The sequence below is a fragment of the Balaenoptera physalus genome, assembly GCF_965194825.1.
Source record: "Balaenoptera physalus genome assembly, chromosome: 1".
Lineage (NCBI taxonomy): Eukaryota > Metazoa > Chordata > Mammalia > Artiodactyla > Balaenopteridae > Balaenoptera > Balaenoptera physalus.
Genome location: NC_138882.1, coordinates 156,381,145 through 156,401,405, shown reverse-complemented (window position 1 = coordinate 156,401,405; position 20,261 = coordinate 156,381,145). Strand labels below are relative to the sequence as shown.

Sequence of the window (20,261 nt, the reverse complement as noted above, 5' to 3'; positions counted from 1 at the left end):
CTAGAGAAAGCCCGCGTGCAGCAGCGAAGACCCAACGCAGCCAAAATTAAATAAATAAATAAATATTTTTAAAAACACCTAATTGATGATGGATTGATTGATTATTTATTTATTTATTTATTTTTAATAGCATTTTTACCACTGGGGACTTCTATCTTATTTATTTATTTATTATTATTATGTTTTTTATATTTATTTTTGGCTGTGTTGGGTCTTCGTTTCTGTACGAGGGCTTTCTCTAGTTGCGGCAAGCGGGGGCCACTCTTCATCGCGGTGCGCGAGCCTCTCACTGTCGTGGCCTCTCTTGTTGCGGAGCACAGGCTCCAGACGCGCAGGCTCAGTAGTTGTGGCTCATGGGCCTAGTTGCTCTGCGGCATGTGGGATCTTCCCAGACCAGGGCTCGAACCCATGTCCCCTGCATTAGCAGGCAGATTCTCAACCACTGTGCCACCAGGGAAGCCCCTGATCATTTATTGATCATTATTGATCAATGCCTAATTGGGATCAGTGACTGCTTAGAAAGCCATCCTAAGACAAGCCAGATGGTTTGCCTGAAACCTAACAGGCTTGGTGAGGCCGCTGAGATATGGTATACCTCCATTTGCTGCATGATATGAAGACAATTTTTTCCCCATCCCATTTGCCACCATCAGGATACAGAGGAGCCAGGAGCCCTACAGAAGTGGGTAAACTTCCAGAGATAATTCCTGCAGAGAAAGGAGAGGAGGGATGACTGCCACAGACTAGCCAGAGCAGAGTCTTGGCTTCATGCAACGGAGTCTAACAGAGCAAGCATTACACACATTACAAGGGGCAAATCTCTCCCTCGGTGAGACTCCCTCTCTCCAGTTGTTGAGACACGATGCCGACAGATCCTCACAGGTGATCAGGCTTCTAGCTGCAGAATAAAATCCAGGTGGGAGGGCCTGGTCTAACCTGGCAGGTAGTGGGCCCCAGCCAGGGAGTGGAGCAGGGGGAGTGGTCTGGAGGGCCTCCCAAAGCCCCGTGCAGGAGGAGGTCCAGCTTAGACACCAGGAGACCGCGCTCAAGTCTCGCTCCGACACACACTTGCCTTGGACAGAGACTGGAACTCGCTGAGCCTCAGTTTTCTCACATGAAAAGTAGGACCGTAACTTGCTTTCCATGAAAAGAGAAGTAACGCTTTCTGATCTCAGAGCCTACACTTTTAGTTGTGCTACCACATCCCATCAAACATAAACACCAATGTCCTTTGTCTGAGGTTTGAACTCAGCCCGCATTCTCCAACCCCATCTCTAGTTCCAGACAGAAAACTGGAGGCTGGAAGAACCTGAAACGGAACATCACACACCTTGAAGGATAGGCTGCCCGGGCTCTGGGGTCAGAGAGCTGCTTGTGCTGGCAACCCTCCAGCCATCACACTGTATTCTAAGACTTGTGTAAAGACAGACCATGAGGTCCTCAAGAGGGATTGGATCTGGTTTCTCTCTGAGTGCCCCGTGCTTTCTGCACACACAGCAGGTCTGCTGGATGCTTCTTGAGGGAATTGTGAGGAAGGAGCCCAAGCTCTACCATTTCCAAGAAGCCCCGGGGCAAGATGATGGAGAGGAAAGAGCATTAACCTTGTAGCTGGCAACCTTGGGTGCCCATCTTAGCCCTGCCCTAACTCACTCTGTGGCCTTGGAAAACTTGCTGACTTCTCAGAGCCTCTGTTCCTTCCATTGTGAAGTGGGGATAATGCCTCTTATCCCCGTACCATGCAGGGCTAGTGGGTGAAGATAGTAAGAGAAGGGTGTGCCATTTAGACTATAAAGTGTGGCATGGCTGGGACCCCTAATGTCCCCCCAGCATCCATTCTTCTCTGTTAATGAGTAAAAAGACCAGACTCTTGACAGGGCACAGGCCACCCCAACTAATGAGAGCATTTCCTGTCTTTCCCTGCAGCTAGGTGTGATCACATGACTAAGTTCTGGGCAACAGGATATTAGCAGAAGTGTTGTGTGCCATTTCCAGGAAATGTACACTGGAATATAGAGGCAATGGTTGGAATACGGAGGCAATGGCTGGAATTCCATTTTAAACAATGAGATGGAAGATGGTAGAACAGCAAGAAAAAAGGAGTTGAGGTCTCTTAAAAAATTATGAACCACCTTACCGGTCCTGTTTTGTGTATCTCTAGACATGAACGTGAAAAAAACTTTCTTATTTAAGCAACTTTTAAGTTGCATGTATATCACAGCCAAACTCAACCCTAGCTGATACATGTGGTGCGGCTAGTGACAACTGGCATGGTTTTGAGTTTTTGAGTTTATGAAGAGCTTGCGTGGGAAAGGAGGAAACTGATGTAATATGCATCCATTCATTTATTTGATGAAAATGTAATGAGGGTCTACGGTGTGCCAGGCCCTGCGCCATGTGCTAGAGACAGAAGTGAACCCGATAAAGCCCCTGCTTTCCAGGAGTCCCCCACCAGCAGGGGGAACAGACAAGCACTTATAGCACAGTTGGTAGGAGTTATAATGGAGGGGGGGACAGGCAACCGTGGGTACCAAGTAACCCAGAATCCAGAAAAGGACATGGCGGGGGCGGGGACGGGCGGGTGGAAGGAGCATGAGCCCGGGTCCCGGGCTCTGCCTCCAGTTGCTAATCCCAGGATCCCCTGAATCTCCTTGGCCTGTTTCTCGCTTGAGGCGGCAGAGAACTCACCGCCTGTTTAGTCTCTCCCCAGCAAGATCCGGATGCACGCTGGCGAGCGCTCCAGAGCCTTGCTTGGGTGGCTGCAGGCTCTGCTTTCTGAGGAGGACGCGGCAAGGTGGGTGGCAGTGGCTCAGGCATGAAGCCACCCCCCGACCCCACTTGGGGCCTCTTGGGGCTCTGGAATTTGTCAGGACCAAGGACATCTCCAGGGTCCTGCCTGCTCTAGGTGAACACCAGGGCAGAGTCCCACAGAGCCATCTTGCCACACAGAGCCCAGTGCCAGAGACAGCGCTCGTGACAGAGCAGCCCTGCGCCGGCCGAAGGCTCTGTGCCTTGCACACGCTCCTGAGGCTTTATACCTCAGGATGCCTCTGTGAGGTGAACTTCGTTATCCCCGCTCCACATACAAGGATACGGAGGCTGAGAGCACAACTCATGAGTACCAGGGCCGGGCGGGGTCCAGGGGTGCCTGGCCTAAAGCTATGGTCCCGAGCCCTCACTGTTCTCCCACTTTTCAATCACAGCTCCAGCTGGATCCCACTTCCCCCAGGACTCTTATTACCGAAAGGCTAGAGGAGACCAGGTCAATAATTTGCTTTGTAGCACTTCAGCGCTCCAAGGTCATTACAAGTGATTCCAGACATCTCGTTTCACAGGTGAGGAAAGGTGCTCGCAGTGACGTGTGCCACGTGCATCCATGCGTCAGGGGTCACCAACGTGCTGGTGGCAGAAGCAAAGCTCTCCGGCTCCCGGGCCACACCTGTTTCCTCTGCATCACTGCTGCCTTCTGCCACTCGGGCTCTGCTGTTTGCTCTTGGATTGAGCTCTGGTTCCTCATAAAAGTAATGTCTGCAGAGAAGACAGCCGATGTCAGGCACTCACCACCCTCCCGCGCTCCTTTCCCTGAATCCTCGAGGAGCCCCCAGGCTGCTCGGGGTCTTAGCTCACAGGGACCCGTCAGAGCCACTGCCACCCTAGCTGCGGACACAACCAGGAACAGCCCAGTGTGGTCAGTACTGTGAAGGGCAGCACATGGCCCCCCAGCCTGGGCACCAGGAAAGGCAGCAGAGAGCAGCCAGAGGGGAGGAGGGGAGGCAAGAAATGATGTCTTGGTCAGCGGCCCCCCAGCAGCAGCAGGAAGGGCAAGGGCAGTGCAGCCAGGACGTCTCGTGTGCCGGAGCAGGGACCCTCTCTGCAGCCGCCCGGCGGGCGCTGTCCAGCTTCCACGCTCCAGACCTTGGCCTAACCCTCTGCTGGTGTCACTCCCCCTTTTGAGATGTCCCCAGCCTAGACCATTGTTTTGCTTATGTCACCAGGCCCTTGGACACACCTAAAATTCTGCCATAGACCCTCTGACACTCTTCTCTCTTGGCTTCACTAGAGGGTGAAAGGGGCCGCCTCCTCACCCTGCAGATGGGGAAGAAGAGGGGTCGCCAGGTCACTCCAACAACTTTTTGCAAAGCAATTGCCACGGGGTTCTAGTGCAGTTCTAAGGAAGTTTCGGCTGGTCCACGGAGTGGACCAAAATGCCCTCCAGCCAAAAATGCCCGTTATGTGAGCCACACGTCCTGCAGGAAAGGGCATGCACGGCATCAGCTGGGCTCAGCTACTGGCCCAGAGTAGCCAGGTAAGTGAGACTTCAGGGTGAGTGTTCAATACCTACGGGGTCAGCTGGGGCAGCAGGGGCCCTGGGCTTAGCCACTGCCACGGCCTCTGTGGCGTGGCTCCCTGAGTGTCCTGACTCACTTTTAGAATTGGGGTAAGGGTACTAGGCACCTGTTATATTGTCCTCACCCGTTCGACCTCAGCCAAAACTGAGACAGAAAATGTCCCATTTCAACATCTCATTGCATATACTTGATCTCACTTAATAATCCCAACTCTTTAAGAGGTATGTATTATTACCTCATTTTACAGATGCAAAATCTTGGCCTTGGTGGGTTAAATGATTTTCCCACCACCGCGTAGCTAGTGAGAAGGAGGAGAACCGGGACTCAAATTCCGACTCCAGGTCACGGCTCTGCTACTTCACGGACGCTGGCCTCCTCCTGGGAGCTCAGGGAACAGGGATGCCTCCTGGGTTCATTGAAATTTGCATTGTATAAAACATTTTCACAGCCACTATTTTATCCCATCTTCCTAACTACCTATGAGATAGTCATTGTCTCCCTTTTATAGAAGAGAAAAAAGGGCCTGAGAAATGGAAAATGCTTTGCCCCCATCGCGCTGCTGGTGGGCGTAGGCGCCTACATGAGCCTGGGCTTGCCTGGCTCAAAGTTCTGTGTGTTCATCCTCACTACCCCACAGCGCTTCCTAGATAAGCTACCAGTCGTGTGTGCGTGCCTGCGTGTGCATGTGCCGGTCACACCTGTGCCTGAGCTGTGGCCCAACGCCAAGAGCTTCTTCCAAGCTCCAGACCATGCCCAAGTTTCCAGTGCCAACCCCACCCTTCCTCTTGTCTTGAGAAATGTGTTTGCCAGGTATGTGGGGACAATGGCATAGAAGCCACAGCAACTAACTCTGAGCTGTGGGCTTCACATCTGCCCCCGGGGGCCTGGAGAGCCCTGAGCCCAGAACAAGATCTCTTTCCCAAGGACAACATCAGCTAGGAAGGACAGGGGTTGTCTCTCAGAACCTTGGGCCCAGTGGGCTGGAGTGTGATTTCCGAGCCTCCCCACCCCCTCACCTGGGAGAGGAGCCAGGCTGGTCCACATCCTTGACTTGAGCTGTCAGAGGCCAGGCCAGAGTCACACCAGGCTGGGGAGCTGCTGCCCAGAGCTGAGGCCGAGACGCCAGGCCCCAGAGGTTTCGTCCAAGCCAGGCTGCCCAGGTAGGGGTCTGGCAGGGATCTTTTAATAAGGAATGTGTTTGACTTCCTTCCTTTTCTTTCCTCTCCTTTCTCCATCCCCGGGTCTCTGTCACCATCTTTCTCAGTCTTACCCTCCTATATAGCAATCCCTTCCTCTTGGAATTAAGCCTCCAGCCTGCCCACATGGGCCCCCATCCTACCATACTGTGTGATCTGGACCTGGGAGCAGTCCAGATGCCTTGGCCCTTTGGTGGCTGGGGCAGGAGGCCCCATGAAGAAGTGAGTGCCTCTCCTGGTCTGTGCAGACGGAGTGGTTTTCTCCTCCAGCGCAGCCCCTCCTCCAGGACCAGACCTTGCTTTCCTCGCGCTGCCCAATGCAGAGAGCACAGCCACTGCTTCCCACATTGCTGGGCACAACTGATGTTATATTCTTGGGAATGGTGCCCCCTGGAGTTGTGCAACGGGACAGGCAAGAAAAAGGGCCCGGCCCAGAGTGTGCTCAGTGAGTGACTGGCATCAGTTAAATGGAACTGCATTTGGATTTGACTTGAGAGGAGCATGTGAAAAAATAGCATTACCAGGCCACGTGGGCTGAGAGCTAGAGCAGTGGCAGGAACGGGGCAGAGGTGGACAGGGAAGGAAGGGTGGCTGAGGAAGGGCAGGGTAGGGGGCTGATAGGTCTCTGGAACCAGGACCCAGACCCAGTAGGGCTCTTGTCCCCAGTCCAGCCATCTCTGTGCTCTCGCAGAGCCCCCACTGGAAGGAGCAAAATGGAGCAGATTCCTACCCACCACTAGAAGGGATATACGTCCATCTCTCTCCCTGTAGACGTAGGACTAGGAGAAAAGGGACGTGTGGTGTAGCACAGCTTTTAGAGTGAGTCAGGCCTGAATTCAGAACCCAAACAAGCCATAGTTATGGGATGTCACCAATGAGCCTCAGCTTTTCACCTGCAAAATGGGAATGAGAAAACCAACTCGGGGACTCCCCTGGTGGCGCAGTGGTTAAGAATCCGCCTGCCGATGCAGGGGACACGGGTTCAATCCCTGGTCCGGGAAGATCCCACATGCTGCAGAGCAACAAAGCCCATGCACCACAACTACCGAAGCCCATGTGCCCTAGAGCTCGCGAGCAACAACTACTGAGCCCATGTGCTGCAACCACAGAAGCCCGCATACCTAGAGCCCGTGCTCCACAACAAGAGAAGCCACCGCAATGAGAAGCCCATGCATCACAACGAGGAGTAGCCCCTGCTCGCCACAACTAGAGAAAGCCCGTGTGCAGCAACGAAGACCCAACGTAGCCAAAAAATAAATAAAAATTAAAAAAAAAAGAGTAAGACTACCAAATAAGAAAAAAAAAAAAACCCAACTCATTCAATTAAATAATATAACAATTGTGATTGTATTTGGGATGTGACCTACCCAAATCCCCTGCCACACACTGGTAAATATTCCTCCTTACCCCTCATTGTTCTGGGAGAGGAAGTTCTCAGCAGGAAGGCTGGCTGCTGAGAGTGGTTTTTCAGGACGAACTTGCAAGTAGCCAGGGTGGGGCCAGCCAGAGGAACGACCCAACCTGAGCTGGTTTCTTCCTGGGGCTGGGAGTACCCCAAGGAGGAGGGAATGCCCAGGCGGCGTGAAAGGGGGCTCCCCTCCACATGGAAAACTCAGGTTCCATGGCATGGATGGGTGGGTGCACCCCGGGGACTGAGGTCCCCCTATGTGTTGTCAGCGTTTCATCCTCATGCTCAAGAGCTCATCTTTAGGGCCTTCCCTGGTGGCGCCGTGGTTGAGAATCTGCCTGCCCGTGCAGGGGACACGGGTTCGAGCCCTGGTCTGGGAAGATCCCACATGCCGCGGAGCAACTGGGCCCGTGAGCCACAACTACTGAGCCTGCGCGTCTGGAGCCTGTGCTCCGCAACAAGAGAGGCCGCGATAGTGAGAGGCCCGCGCACCGCGATGAAGAGTGGCCCAGAGTCAGTCCCTTTGGGATTGGAAAAGACCCAGGACTGCTTCTCACTCATGGCTCCGTGTCAGGGATGAGTATCTGCAGGTACTGGGAGCTGAGTGGAAGGACTGCCAAGTGCTGGGGGCCCCCAACATGGAGGACCCTGGAGCTTGGCATCGCAGTCAGGGCAGGGGCCCCAGGGAGAGGAAGCCATAAAGGTCTGCATGTTTCCTGTTCAGTAAGAACAGCCTGGACCCTGTCCTCTCCATCCTTTCAACTAGGTCCCCGTCTCTGCCTAAACCTCTGTGCCAGCATCATGCATGTGGCCCACACCTAGTACTCACACACACACACACACACCCTAGGAAAACATCCACGCATTCTTTGCCCAACCCCCCGGATGCAAGCCAATCCCACACCGACAACTCCTGTCCACCCCCATGTGGAAGAGTGGGGCGGCCACAGGCTCCTGCCCTCTATGTGATCCAGCCTGAGGCAGACCCCGTCCTCAGTGACCCCAGCTGCAGGGACGCTTACCAGACTCTCCAAGTTTCCCTGCCAAAGCCCCTCTCTCCAGAATCTTGGGGCAAGTGGCAAGCAACCCCCTACACCCTTTCCCCTTCTTGCTGGGAAAACACAACAAAGATTTATCCAAAGAAATATTCACAAAATCCTTTTATATCCTCCTCATGGAGCCTTTAGAATTGTCAGTCCAGTATTTCCTATGCAGATCGGCCCCTCACTTAGCAATTTTTATGTGTGTTGTGTCTTGGTGCCTCAGTGGGAACTTCCATTTTGCTGGCCTGTTACACTTCTGTTACACATTTTTTAAGGCCTAACTCAAACCACCCCCTTCCCTAGAAGCCAGGCCCAACCTCCTCCACTGGACTTTGTTGGGGACTCTTCAGCTAAGAGGAGAGGGGTGGGTGAATGGTGACCTGCGTTGTGCAGAGGGCTCCCGGGCTGGGAAGCACTGCACGTGTGTGCTGGTGCCCGGGGCCTCCCAGGACACCCACCTCCGGTAAGAATGACAACATGACACACCCTTCCGTCTCGGGGGTTCTCTGAGAGGATTTCCTGGGTAAATGAGGCTGCTTCCTTGAATGCCAACACCTGCCTGAAACGTTAAACCGTTTTGAATGAAACTCTTCCTGCCTGGATTCATAATCTACGTCTTGAAACCCGTGGTGGGTGACTCTGGGTCATCACCACGCGAGTGAAGCCTCAGCTGCCGTCAAAGAATGCCCTTGGTTGAGGGTTGATTTGCCCTATTTTCTAGGTCTGTTCACCCCAGTTTGGCCTGTGTTTTGTGGCATCCTTTCTGCTTTGCCTGTTTTTTTTTTGTTTTGTTTTTTTTTAAATAAGGCTGAACTCTCGGAGATGTTTTTTTAATTTATTTATGGCTGGTTTTAATGACATCTGGTGCACCGTGCGGCCATCAGTGGCCGTTCTCCCGGCTGTCGCTGTGCAGCTCTGCCCACCTCGGGCAGCCCCTCTCCCGCTAAATTGTTGTTTCCTCTTTGCTGTGAGCTGGCACACAAATGCCAAAGCTCTGCTGTAAAGTCGCCCGGCCCCAGGATGGGGGCTCGGGGCTCAGGCTCAGCGATACAGCAAAGTCTTGAGCTTTGAGCAGAGGCTTTACGATATCTTTTTGGGTCATTTCACAGCCTTTTGCCCCCCTCCTGGCACTCTCTAGGCTCTGGAGGGCCATGTTGCCTGAGGAGCTAACAGATGGGTCACAGATGCCTTGGGGAGTGGCTGAAGTGAGCCCAAACCTGCTGGTTTGGGGTTGGGTAAAATGCGCAGGGTGTTGGGTCTCAGCCTTGGGCGTCTGCGATGGGCGGTTGGGGGACAGGGCACGTGGACAGCAGAACCCTGAGGGCCAGGGTGGGCCCTTTGGGAGGTGGGTGTAGGAGGAAGTGCAGGCTTAGGTCATCTCCCCGCCTACACTCACCTTCCCTTCTCTGGAGGAGTGATCAGTCCAGGAGCCCTCACTGTGGTCTAGGAGCCTGAGCTCAGGCCTTTCCCTCTCTCCCTGATTAACACCCAAGGATGTGGCCAGCTTCGTAGCCATGGCCCCCCCTCCACACAGCTCACCCCCAGAGAACACGGCGCCAACCATCTAAGGCTCCTGGTCCTTCCCATTTTCCCAATGATGCTAATGCTGTTCCCACTTCTCTTGCCCCTTTGGCTGATCTCAAAAACTCTCCTTCATCTTTAAATATGAGCATGAAGGACCCTTCCTCTGTAAAGACTTGGAGCTGATGCATCTCTGCCTTTCTGGCATCTGATGCTAATGGACGCTGGACCCCCCTGAGCCCCCCCCAAGCTGGGATTACCCTGGCCTTCCTCTGGGGCTCAGCATGGTCTGTGCCTGATGTTCTGGGTCAGGGGAGCCAGGGACCCAGGGGAGAGGGGTCCCAGACCCTATGTTTCACTTCCCTTTCTCCAAAAGGGGAGGGAAGAGGGCCTGGCCCCCCACACCTAAGCCTGGAATCCTCATAGGAGGCTGGGTGGGGTGGGGAGTGGCAGTCAGCAGGGCCCCCTGACCTGCTGTCCCGCCTGGACCCCTGGCCTGTGCGTGTGCAGCCGGATGCAGAGCACATGCTCACAAGACTGAAATGTCCCAAATTCAGCAATTTTAGAAGGACAGTACGAGCACGCCTGTGTGCCTGGTGCCTCAGGCCCTTGGTGGTTGGTGCCCATTTTTCGGTGTGAACTCCAAGAGCGTGCAGTCTCTCAGGGTTTGCAGAGGGTCTCAGGAGTGCATCCCAACCTCAATGGCACTTGAGGCCTCGCTCAGGAGGACACCAGGCTCAGAGTCACTTCCAGTCTGCCCACGGTCAGCCTGCTGTTGGGCGAGATGTGCAGGTGGAACTTAAAAGCAGGCTGCCCGGGTCTCAGGCCAGGCCTGAACCCCCATCTCCCGTCTCCCTCCTCCCTGACTCAGGGCATCTGCATCTCAGGGCAGATGGTCTTCCCTGGGCCCAGGATGCCCTCTGTCCTTTTCGGGAGCACTCCTTTATCACAGCACAGGGCAGGAGTGTGGACCCAGCAGATGTGAATTCTAGCCTTGCTCTGTAGCTTGGAATAAACCATGTCTCTGCCCAGGCCTCAGTTTCCTACTTTGTAAAAAAAGGGCAAATGACACCTGGGTGGGTTGGAGGTGGGAGCACGTGACACAGTGGACCCTTTGCGAGGGTCAGATCAGACCCTGCCTTCTCCCTGTGTCCCTTCCACTGGGCATAAGGAAAGTGCATGGATCTGCCCATTAAGAAACCCCGACTCCAGGCCCAGCTTTGCCTTTACTTCCCGGCATCCCTTCCCTCCCTGGGCCTCAGTTTCCCCTCCACACCGGCAGGAGCTCGAGCACCTTGGTTCTGAAGTCCCTCCCAGTCCGGGCTGCCAAGACTCTGCTCCTTTCTTTCTGCCCTTCCCCCTGTTCCTGCTCCTCTCCGGGGTGGTAGTGTGCATGCGTGCACATGTGTACACGTGCATGTGTGTGTGAGTGTGCAAGGGTGTGTGTAGTGGGGTCAGGGAAGGGGACAGAGGCCTGCAGAAGATGGAGCTGGCAGTAAGGGGAAAAGGGGGGCCAGGACTTTATGTGGCAGTGGGGCTCAGAGCTTTCTCATTGGCCAGTGGCGCTTGGGGCTGTTTAATCATTAAAGGAAAGGAATGAAACCAGGAGCGCCTCAAAGTCCAGCCTGGTGTTGACTGACTGGCAGATGAGCATGGGGCTGGCAGCAATGGGGCCTGGAGCTTCGGGAACTGGGGTCAGCACGGCGACAGTTCCACGCTCAGCACTGGGTCCTGGAGTCAGCCTGCATGCCTACGACATCGCGGTCCTGGTCGTCTACTTTGTCTTCGTCATTGGCGTGGGGGTCTGGGTGAGTAGCCCGGAGGTTGGGGGTGGGCAGGGGAGGCAAAGGCAGGCTCTCATAAACAGCTGGTCATGGAGCTGGGGGAAGGGGTGGGCAGAAGGAAGGCGTGTCCAGGAAGCACAGGGGCTGATGTGGAAGGACCTTAAGGGATCATCCTCTCCAACCCCTCCTTTTAGAGATGGGCAACTGAGGCCCAGAGAGGGCTGTGACCTGCCAGAGCTCACACAGCGAGCCCCAATCTCCCGCCCAACTCCCTGACCCTGTACATTTGCTCCTTTGGCCCCATGCATCCCTGGCCTCCCTGCGTCCCATTCCTGCCCTCCTCCACACGCCAGCATCCCCAGTTCTGCGAATGCTTGACTCCTGGACCCACCACACCTTCCACCAGATGGTGCCTTGACAAGGAGCCGTGCTTTCTAAAGGAGCTGGGGTGCGTGTCTCACGGGAAGGGAGCCAGGCGGATCCCAACATGCTTCTGTTCTCCACTGCTCACCAGAGCCTCCATGCCCTGGACGGGCGCCATGCTTGGAGGTCAGGGAGCTCTGAGTTCAGATGTCAACTCCAACAGGTAGGGCCGCATGGCCCTGGGAACATACGGAGCCGTAGTTTTCTTATCTGGACAATGAGAGTATAAAGGTCTATGAGGTAAAGCGACCCTGACCATTTAGGAGCGTGACACATTTAAGGATCTGGCACAGCGCCCAGCACACTGCCTGCAGCAATAAATGACCGCTGTTATCTCTGCAGCAGTTGAGGGAAATGCCAGCACCTTTAGACTCCACTGTGAGGCAGAGAGTGATTTGAGCCCCAGGTGGTCACTTATGAGGCTGTGGCAAGGTCAAGAACCATCTCTGGGCCTCAGTCTCCTCATCTGTAAAGTGGGATGAACTGTCCCTGCTTCCCAGGGTGTGTGAGGAAGAGATGGGCAAACAGAGGCTCGCTGGCTCCCGGGAGGTGGACAGACGTGAAAAGCAGAAACTCCTCTGTGACTTTGGACAAGTTGCTTCCCATTAGGGGACCTCCATTTCCTCACCTGTAAAGTAAATTCTTTCTGTTCTTCTGTCCTCCCCAAGGACCAGAGGTGGCACAGGAAAGTCCAAGCAAAGGCTTGACAAGCAGCAAGCCCTGCACACCAGTCACATCCTAGTGACTAATCTGTCACTTTCTCTTGGGGGAAGAGAAGCTTCTTTCAATTTCCCTCTCCCTTCCCCTCCTTCAGGTATTTCTCTTGTCTGCAGACCCAATCAGATGCCTGGCTTCAGCATCCAATAAGGGCTTTAAATTTATCTTCCCCAACCCGTTGCCCTGTACTCACCCCCTGCATCTGAGAGAAAGTTATTTCATTCCCCACCCCCTTTCAGTCTTCAGAGTAATTCCTCAAACAGGCCACTACTGACCACCTCCCAGTGCAGGAGAGGGTTTGCTCCAGGGTCATGGGTGGACCTCAGTGGTGTGGTCTAACATCAGGCTGGAGCAGGAGACACCCCCCAGAAGAGTCCTGCCTCTGTCTGGGGCCCAAGTGCTTTGCATCCTCTCAGCCCCCCGAGTGGGAGTCTGGCTGGGTGGAGGGGACAAGGCAGTCTCCCCGCCACGGTAGCCTGAGGATGAGACCCCAACTCATTTCCTGAAGCAACGTTTGGACGGGGACGAGGGAGCAGGATAGGACACAAGGTTGCACAATGGCAATAATCTGTGCACATGAACAGCGCCGTACATTCATGAGGGCGTTTCACTCACACACACACACACACACACACCATTAGCTCCTTTGTTCTTCACACCAGCCCTGGGCGATGAGCACGGAGGCCGAGAGAGGGGAGCTGACGCCCCCAAAGCCACGTAGCTTAAAGATGGCGAACGCTTCAGCCTCAGTTCCCACCCCCTGTGTCCCCACAGTGCCTGCCTCGAGGGGCAGGGAATCTGGGGCAGAGGGCAGAGCCTGGGGGAGGCTCGGGAAATCCTCACTCTTGCCATTTCCTTTCCAGTCTTCCATCCGTGCCACCCGAGGGACCATTGGCGGCTACTTCCTGGCGGGAAGGTCCATGAGCTGGTGGCCAGTGAGTTGACCTTCCTCCCTCCCCTCCCCCCATCTCCCAGTTCCTGCCTCACCTACTCCTGCCTGGACCAAGGCTACAGCCCCCAAGGGGGTTCCTGGCTCTGGGCTCCTTCTCTCTGGTCCAGAGGCACCAGGCAACCTGAGAGATCTTGCAAACCCACAGCTGGGACCTGCGTGCCCTGGGCGCCTCCTAAGTGTGGGTCCCAGGCCGGACACTGGACCTACAGAGCCCACTCAGAGTGTTCCCGTCCTAGAGGAGCTCAGAGCTGAGCGGGGCAGACAGACTCATAAACAACTTGATGGCTGCTGAGCTAGAGGGGAGCATGGGGCCTGTGAACGTTTGGGGGAGGCCTCTAACCTCCAGACAGTGGAAGTGGGATTAGGAAAGATTTTCTTGGGAAAGTGACACGTAAATACTGAAGAGCAGTTAAATGAGGGAAATCCTAGAGGTAAAATCCCACCCACCACAGGAACTGATCTTTTGAACCCCAGTCCCTCCCATCAGGCCTCCCCACTTGTTCCTTTTGGTCCTCAAAGCTAACTTCCTCTTCCTGAAATAGGACGGAGGGAGGTGAGCCCTGCTTCCAAACCAACAGCGGAGGCCTCAGCCCCAGGGGCCACTGAAGCTGGGCGCAAGCCCAGGCATGCGCACCTCACACATGGCGTGTGAGTGCACACATGCACACGCACACGCACACCACCGGCCCTCTGCACGTCCCTGTCTTTGTTCTCGCCACTCTCCCCACCCACTGCTGGCCACAGACTCACCAAAGAGCAGAGGAACCCAGGAAGCCTGCAGGGTTCTCTGGGAGGTTCAGGTGTCTGGGACAGGGAGAGGTGAGGACAAAAGGAGCGTGACAGAATCCCCAGGGATGCGGGGGGCTGTGGGCCTGGCAGCTCACAGGCGCGGGGGCAGGGTCGCTGGTGCCATCAGACACCCCTCATCAGAAGAATGAAAACCCCTCAGAGGCCTTTCTGATCATCTGGTCCCCCCACCCCACCCACAAATCACAGCCCTGGAAACGAGTCAGCGGGAGGCACAGAACTGGGACAAATCAGGTCTCCTCTGGTCCATCCAGGAGAACCAGTAGGGGGCCGGCCTGGATGGTCCGTCCTGCGGAGAGCAGAGCTCTGGGGTGTGAGGAAACCCGCGGCCTCCGAGCAGGAGGGGGTGCCCCAGAGATGGTGACGGAGTGGGACGTGGGCACGTGCACGTGGGAAGGAGGATGTGGCGGTGCCCTCCTCAGGGGGACGGGGCTGTGTGCTGAGCCGCCTGCGCTGAGAGCAGCTTCAGCCCAAGGCCGGGGCAGAACCAGCTGTGGGCGAGGGAATGTCAGTCCCACTGCCCCACTGGAACGTGTGTTTCTGGGGTCTGTGATGATCGTCCAATAGCTTTGCACGCTTGCCTACTCAGCCAGTCCTGAGAGGTGCCTCGTTCCCCTCCCTGTGTCCCGGGAGGAGTATGGCTGGGGGCTGACGGAAGGAACAGCAGCACCCCCGTCTCAGAGGGGCCCGTGGGGTCCCCTGCCGACCTTGTTGATGGCTCCCGGAGTGATGCACTGGGAGCCCTGGGCAACATCCTCGAGAGCAGCCTGGGGAGCCTCTTCTTCCAAAGTAGGAGGCCCGGTGCTCTCTGCTGCGACTGAGTGATCCGGCCCAGGCTGCAGCATCCCCAGGAGCACCTAAGAGAGTGAGGGAGAGTGTGTGTGCATGTGTTGTGTGCGCGCGGGGGCGGAGGGGGGGCTCAAAGTCCTCAGCAACATCCGGCCAATTGTTATCTCTCTGCCTTTGCCCTGTGCTGCACTGAATGTCTCGGTGCTTTTCCTCTTCTCACTTTCTACTGCCCAGCACCACAATTTTATTAAGGTGACACAGGGTACAAGACTGGCTCTTCCCCTCCAGCTCCCACTCCCACACCCCTCCCAATTAAGGATCCCATCTAACAATAAAAGATAACACTAATGAATGCTGACTAAGGCCTAGCACCCATCAAGCAGTGATTACAGGAGGCAGATGGCCAGAGTCGAAATCCTCATTTCGACTGTCACTTATCAGTTCTGGAACTTGAGCAAGTTATTTGCCTGTGCCTCAGTTTCCCCGAGTAGATTGGGGATAATAGCAGAACTTTCCTCATGGGGTTGTCCTGAGGAGTTGGTAAGTTAATGTATTTAGAACAGAAGCAGGTGCTTGGCCATGCCGTTCAAGTACTGACTGCTGTGACTGTGGGCATCATCTGTCTAACTGGCACTGCCTCCTATTGCCTCAGAGTAGTCGGCTGCCTCCTGGAGAAAAATTAACTGAGGGGCTGGCCTGGGCTGTGCTCAACCCCGCAGCTCCTCCCGCTGCCTGGCCCTGCCCTGGGACCTGCCGGAAACGGGTGGCAGAGGGCCTCCCCCATCCCTCTCGTGGGGGACTCCCCTTCTCCCTTCAGCTTCTTTCTCTCTGGAGGCCCTTAGATCCATGGCCCCAGAGCAGAGTTTTATACTCCCTACATGGGCCCTGCTTCCTATGGCTTCTCTTCTTTCCCACTTTGCCTCTCACTCACTGGGTGGCCTGGAGCCAGTGACTTCATTTCTCCTAACATTAACTCCTTCCTCTGTAAAGTGGAAAGATTAATACCCATCCCTCCAAATATTTGTGGAGATTAAGTGTATTAGTGCCTATAAAATGCCTAGCACATTGCCTGGCATACAGTAAGTGCCTAATAAATATCAGTTCCATTCCTCTTCTCATTGCTCCCCCACTGCATCTCCTCCCTCTGATCTCACGTTTCCTGAGTTCAGGTTCTGCTCTCTCTCTGCCTCTTTCCCAGATCCTGAAGCTCATAGTCCTGACTACAGATCGATTCAGATGAAAACTGACCTCTGACCCTTGGCCCCACTTGTGCCTTGCAGATCGGAGCATCTCTGATGTCCAGCAATGTGGGCAGCGGTTTGTTCATCGGCCTGGCTGGGACAGGGGCCGCTGGAGGCCTTGCTGTGGGTGGCTTTGAGTGGAATGTAAGGAAGTTGGCCTGGAGGATTCTCATGGATAAAGGGGGTCTTAACCCACCCCACCCCACCCCATCCCCAGCCTTAGTGCTAAGAGGAACCTCAGAGGTGCTTGGGGAAGCTGCATGGTGAATCGAGAACCCATTTTACAGATGAGGAAACCAAAGCCTGGAGGACCTCATCAGAGGTCACACAGGACTGAGATCAGGCCTCTGGTCCCTTACCTCCCTGCCCAGGGCTCTCCTCTGCACAGACCAGCCCTCCATCTGCATCTAGAACCTGGATCCCTTTTTCTCCCCACTCTCACAGGCAACCTGGCTGCTTCTGGCCCTCGGCTGGGTCTTTGTCCCCGTGTACATAGCAGCCGGTGTGGTCACGATGCCGCAGTACCTGAAGAAGCGATTCGGGGGCCAGAGGATCCAGGTGTATATGTCTGTCCTTTCCCTCATCCTCTACATCTTCACCAAGATTTCAGTGAGTATCTGCTCCCGTGTGGCCATCATGTCTCTCTGAAAATGCTTAGGAGGGGGCACAGCTTGTTGCTGGATGGATGGATGGATGGATGAATGCATGGATGGTGAGAAGAGGAAGGATAATAGAAAGGGAAGATAAAGCCACACCCCTTCCTCACATGCTCCCCCTCAGCAGTAGGGTAATTAGAGATGAATGATAAATGTTTGTTGAGTGAATGAGAGTCCCTCTATCCAAAGAACTCACAATCTAGAATTCATTCACTCATTTATCTTCCCACTAATTGATTCTTCATTCAGCACTGAGCATTAATTGCCTAGAATGTTACCATTAGAAAGGGCCTATTCTTCCTCTGTTGACCTAAACTCAGAAGACAAACCAAGGTCAAGCGATTTGCCCAGGTCCACACAGAGCACTAGCTCTGGGGCTGGAACTAACGTTTGGGTTCTGTGGCCCAGTTGAGGCCTCCTGAGGCTCTGTCATGTAGTAGCCCTTGTCATGGGTCACAAAACACTCATGGAAAGGGACCAGCAAGAATGCCCTGAAGGGAACTGAATCATTCAGGTTTGCCAGGTCCAGGGCTGGAAAAATTACAGCCTCTTGTTCCATCAGTGCTTGTAAATAACCCTAAATCAGCTCAGGCAAAGGCTGTGACCCCAAGTCCTCCAATAAACCCAAACATGTGGGTATCCAGGACCTGTGTCATCTGCACTGAGGCGCCTGCCCGTCAGGTCAGCCACGGGCCCATCTGGCAGCTGAGTGGGCCGGTGCTCCTTCGGGGAGCAGTCAGGGACCCTCTAGGTTCCCACCCTCTCCCCCAGTGGCCTCTTCCCCCCACCCCCCGACCACAGCTCCTGTCTCACTTCCTCAGTGTGCCACTTCATCCCTTCCCCGCCAGCACATGACCTTGGCAGTGCTGCCAGATCACATGGTTGTCAGGCTCAGCGTTGTCTGCGGCGCTCCTCTGCTTTACAGTCTCCACGGCTCCTCGGTGTTTGTAGGCCAAGCCCATCCTCCTGAGCATGGCACGTAAGGCTCATCTTCATCGCACCAGGAGGGCCGACAGCACCTGGTATTGCTGAGCAGGAAGGTGACATAACCCGGTGACCACACAGAGGGCCTTGGGTGACCTGGACTCCTGGGTCGCTGTCTCTGCAGACTGACATCTTCTCTGGAGCCCTCTTCATCCAGATGGCCTTGGGCTGGAACCTTTACCTCTCCACTGTGATCCTGCTGGTGGTGACGGCCGTCTATACCATCACAGGTAGGGTCGAGGGGAGGTCACGTCGGGTGCAGGTGCCAGGAGCAGAGACAGGGACAGGTGGAGAAGGAAGCGCCAGATGGCAGGGACACAGAGGCCCAGGGAGGGACAGAGCGAAAACTGACCGGGAGAGTGAGAAAGAGAAACTGGAGGGAACAGAGAGAGGCAGACAGAGATGCAGAATCAGAGGAAAAAGCGGAAAGACTCAGTGCAACAGAGAAAAGGGGAGACAGGAAGGGCAGAAACAGGAGGAAACAGAGCCAGCCCGAGAGAGCCAGGGAAGGAGATACAGAGAAAGACCGACAGCAGGGAATAGGATGGAGGTCGGGGGACTGTCACCCGGGCTAGAGTCACCACGGGCTGCTCCAGACAAGAGCCACAAGCATGCCTTCTCCCGTCTCCTCCAGAGCCCCTCACACAGGCCTGGGCTCCCGGGACTCGGGCTCCAGCAGACTTACTCCTGGCTGAGGTGGCCTGGAAAGATGGGGGAGTTTAAATGGGCATTGGGGTGGGGAGGGAGGGAGGCCTCCTGGTGGAGCTAACAGCACAGTAAAGGAAAAGACTTGGGATATTACCAAACAACAGCCAGAGGCCGTCGGGACAGAAAGAGAGGGACCTGAGGGCCTGTGACTGTACCAGTCTCTACCTTCTGGGTGGGCCCATGGAGCACGAGGGGCGGGGAAGGCAGTGGCCAGAGTCCATCCGCTGAGGGCTCCATGTGTTCTCTGGTCTCCCCAGTGTGGCCCAGCACAGGGCGGGCACCCTGAGAGAAACCCCCTGCTGGTGCTGATGAGCCCTCTCCTTGGGTCCCCAGGGGGCCTCACGGCCGTGATCTACACAGACACTCTGCAGACGGTGATCATGGTGGGGGGAGCCCTGGTCCTCATGTTTCTGGGTAAGGAAGAGTCCTGAATACATCCCACCCTCCCCTGTAAACTCCTCTCTGATCTCTCTCTGGCTGTCACCATCTCGATCTGATCAGAACTTTGCAGAGCACAGGGCCATGTCCCCCCTCCAGGCCAAGGCTCCCAAGGAGCAGGATTCTCTCTACTCCAAACCAGGGGTCTTGAGCCTGAGTGCCACTCCGTCTCTCATTCCCAAGTCCCATACGAGTTCCAGGCTCAGGGGTCCCACACAGGACTGGGATCCAGGGAGTTGGGGCATGTGACAGACCCAGTGGGGCCTCAGGGCTGTTTCACTCGCAGTGGTCTCTCCCTGCAGGCTTTCAAGAGGTGGGCTGGTACCCAGGCCTGGAGCAGAGGTACAGGCAGGCCATCCCTAATGTCACAGTTCCCAACACCACCTGTCACCTCCCCAAGCCCGACGCCTTCCACATGCTCCGGGACCCTGTGAGCGGGGACATCCCTTGGCCAGGCCTCATTTTCGGGCTCACGGTGCTCGCCACATGGTGCTGGTGCACCGACCAGGTGATGCCCTAACCAAGCTTGGCCCAGCCCACCACAAACTGGGGTGGGTCCTGCGGGCAAACTGGGCATGTGGATGCACAGAGGGCTGGGACTGGTTCGGGAACAGGTATGGGGCACGGTCCCCACGCTGGGGCTCGCTGGAGCTGAGCGGAACCTGAGCAGGCCCGACTGGCGCTCCTGCACTGCTGTCTTTTCAGGTCATTGTGCAGAGGTCTCTCTCCGCCAAGAGTCTGTCCCACGCCAAGGGGGGCTCCGTGCTGGGGGGCTACCTGAAGATCCTTCCCATGTTCTTCATCGTCATGCCTGGCATGATCAGCCGGGCCCTGTACCCGGGTAAGAGCTAGTCTCCCTCCGGGCAAAGTTGGACCAGAGCAAGGGCCACACACTTTCTATTAAGAACACATAGTAAGGGCTTCTCTGGTGGCGCAGTGGTTAAGAATCCGCCTGCCAATGCAGGGGACATGGGTTCGAGCCCTGGTCTGGGAAGATCCCACATGCCACGGAGCAACTAAGCCCGTGCACCACAATTACTGAGCCAGTGAGCCACAGCTACTGAGCCCGTACACCACAACTACTGAAGCCCGCGCGCCTAGAGCCCATGCTCCACAACAGGAGAAGCCACCACAATGAGAAGCTCGTGCACTGCAACGAAGATTAGCTAGCCCCTGCTCACCTGCAACTAAAAAGAAAGCCTGCGCGCAGCAACGAATACCCACCGCAGCCATAAATAAATAAATAAA

At 55.5% G+C, this 20,261-nt stretch overlaps 1 protein-coding gene across 4 annotated transcripts in view; it reads left to right on the top strand.

Moving 5' to 3' along the window:
* Positions 1 to 469: 469 nt before the first annotated feature.
* Positions 470 to 20,261, top strand: part of SLC5A9 (solute carrier family 5 member 9) — a 33,589-nt gene continuing 13,797 nt past the window's right edge. The window contains exons 1-9 of one of the 4 annotated variants that reach the window (XM_082429554.1): positions 470 to 5,506; positions 11,104 to 11,322; positions 13,302 to 13,373; positions 16,267 to 16,371; positions 16,672 to 16,836; positions 17,992 to 18,097; positions 18,909 to 18,989; positions 19,316 to 19,521; positions 19,719 to 19,854. In XM_082429554.1, coding sequence (XP_082285680.1) covers positions 11,161 to 11,322; positions 13,302 to 13,373; positions 16,267 to 16,371; positions 16,672 to 16,836; positions 17,992 to 18,097; positions 18,909 to 18,989; positions 19,316 to 19,521; positions 19,719 to 19,854 — 1,033 coding nt within the window. In that variant the 5' untranslated portion in view covers positions 470 to 5,506; positions 11,104 to 11,160. Of the gene's footprint in view, positions 5,507 to 7,819; positions 11,323 to 13,301; positions 13,374 to 16,184; positions 16,372 to 16,671; positions 16,837 to 17,991; positions 18,098 to 18,908; positions 18,990 to 19,315; positions 19,522 to 19,718; positions 19,855 to 20,261 lie in introns of those variants that run through there. The other 3 variants (XM_082429553.1, XM_082429555.1, XM_082429556.1) reach the window with 3 other exon arrangements.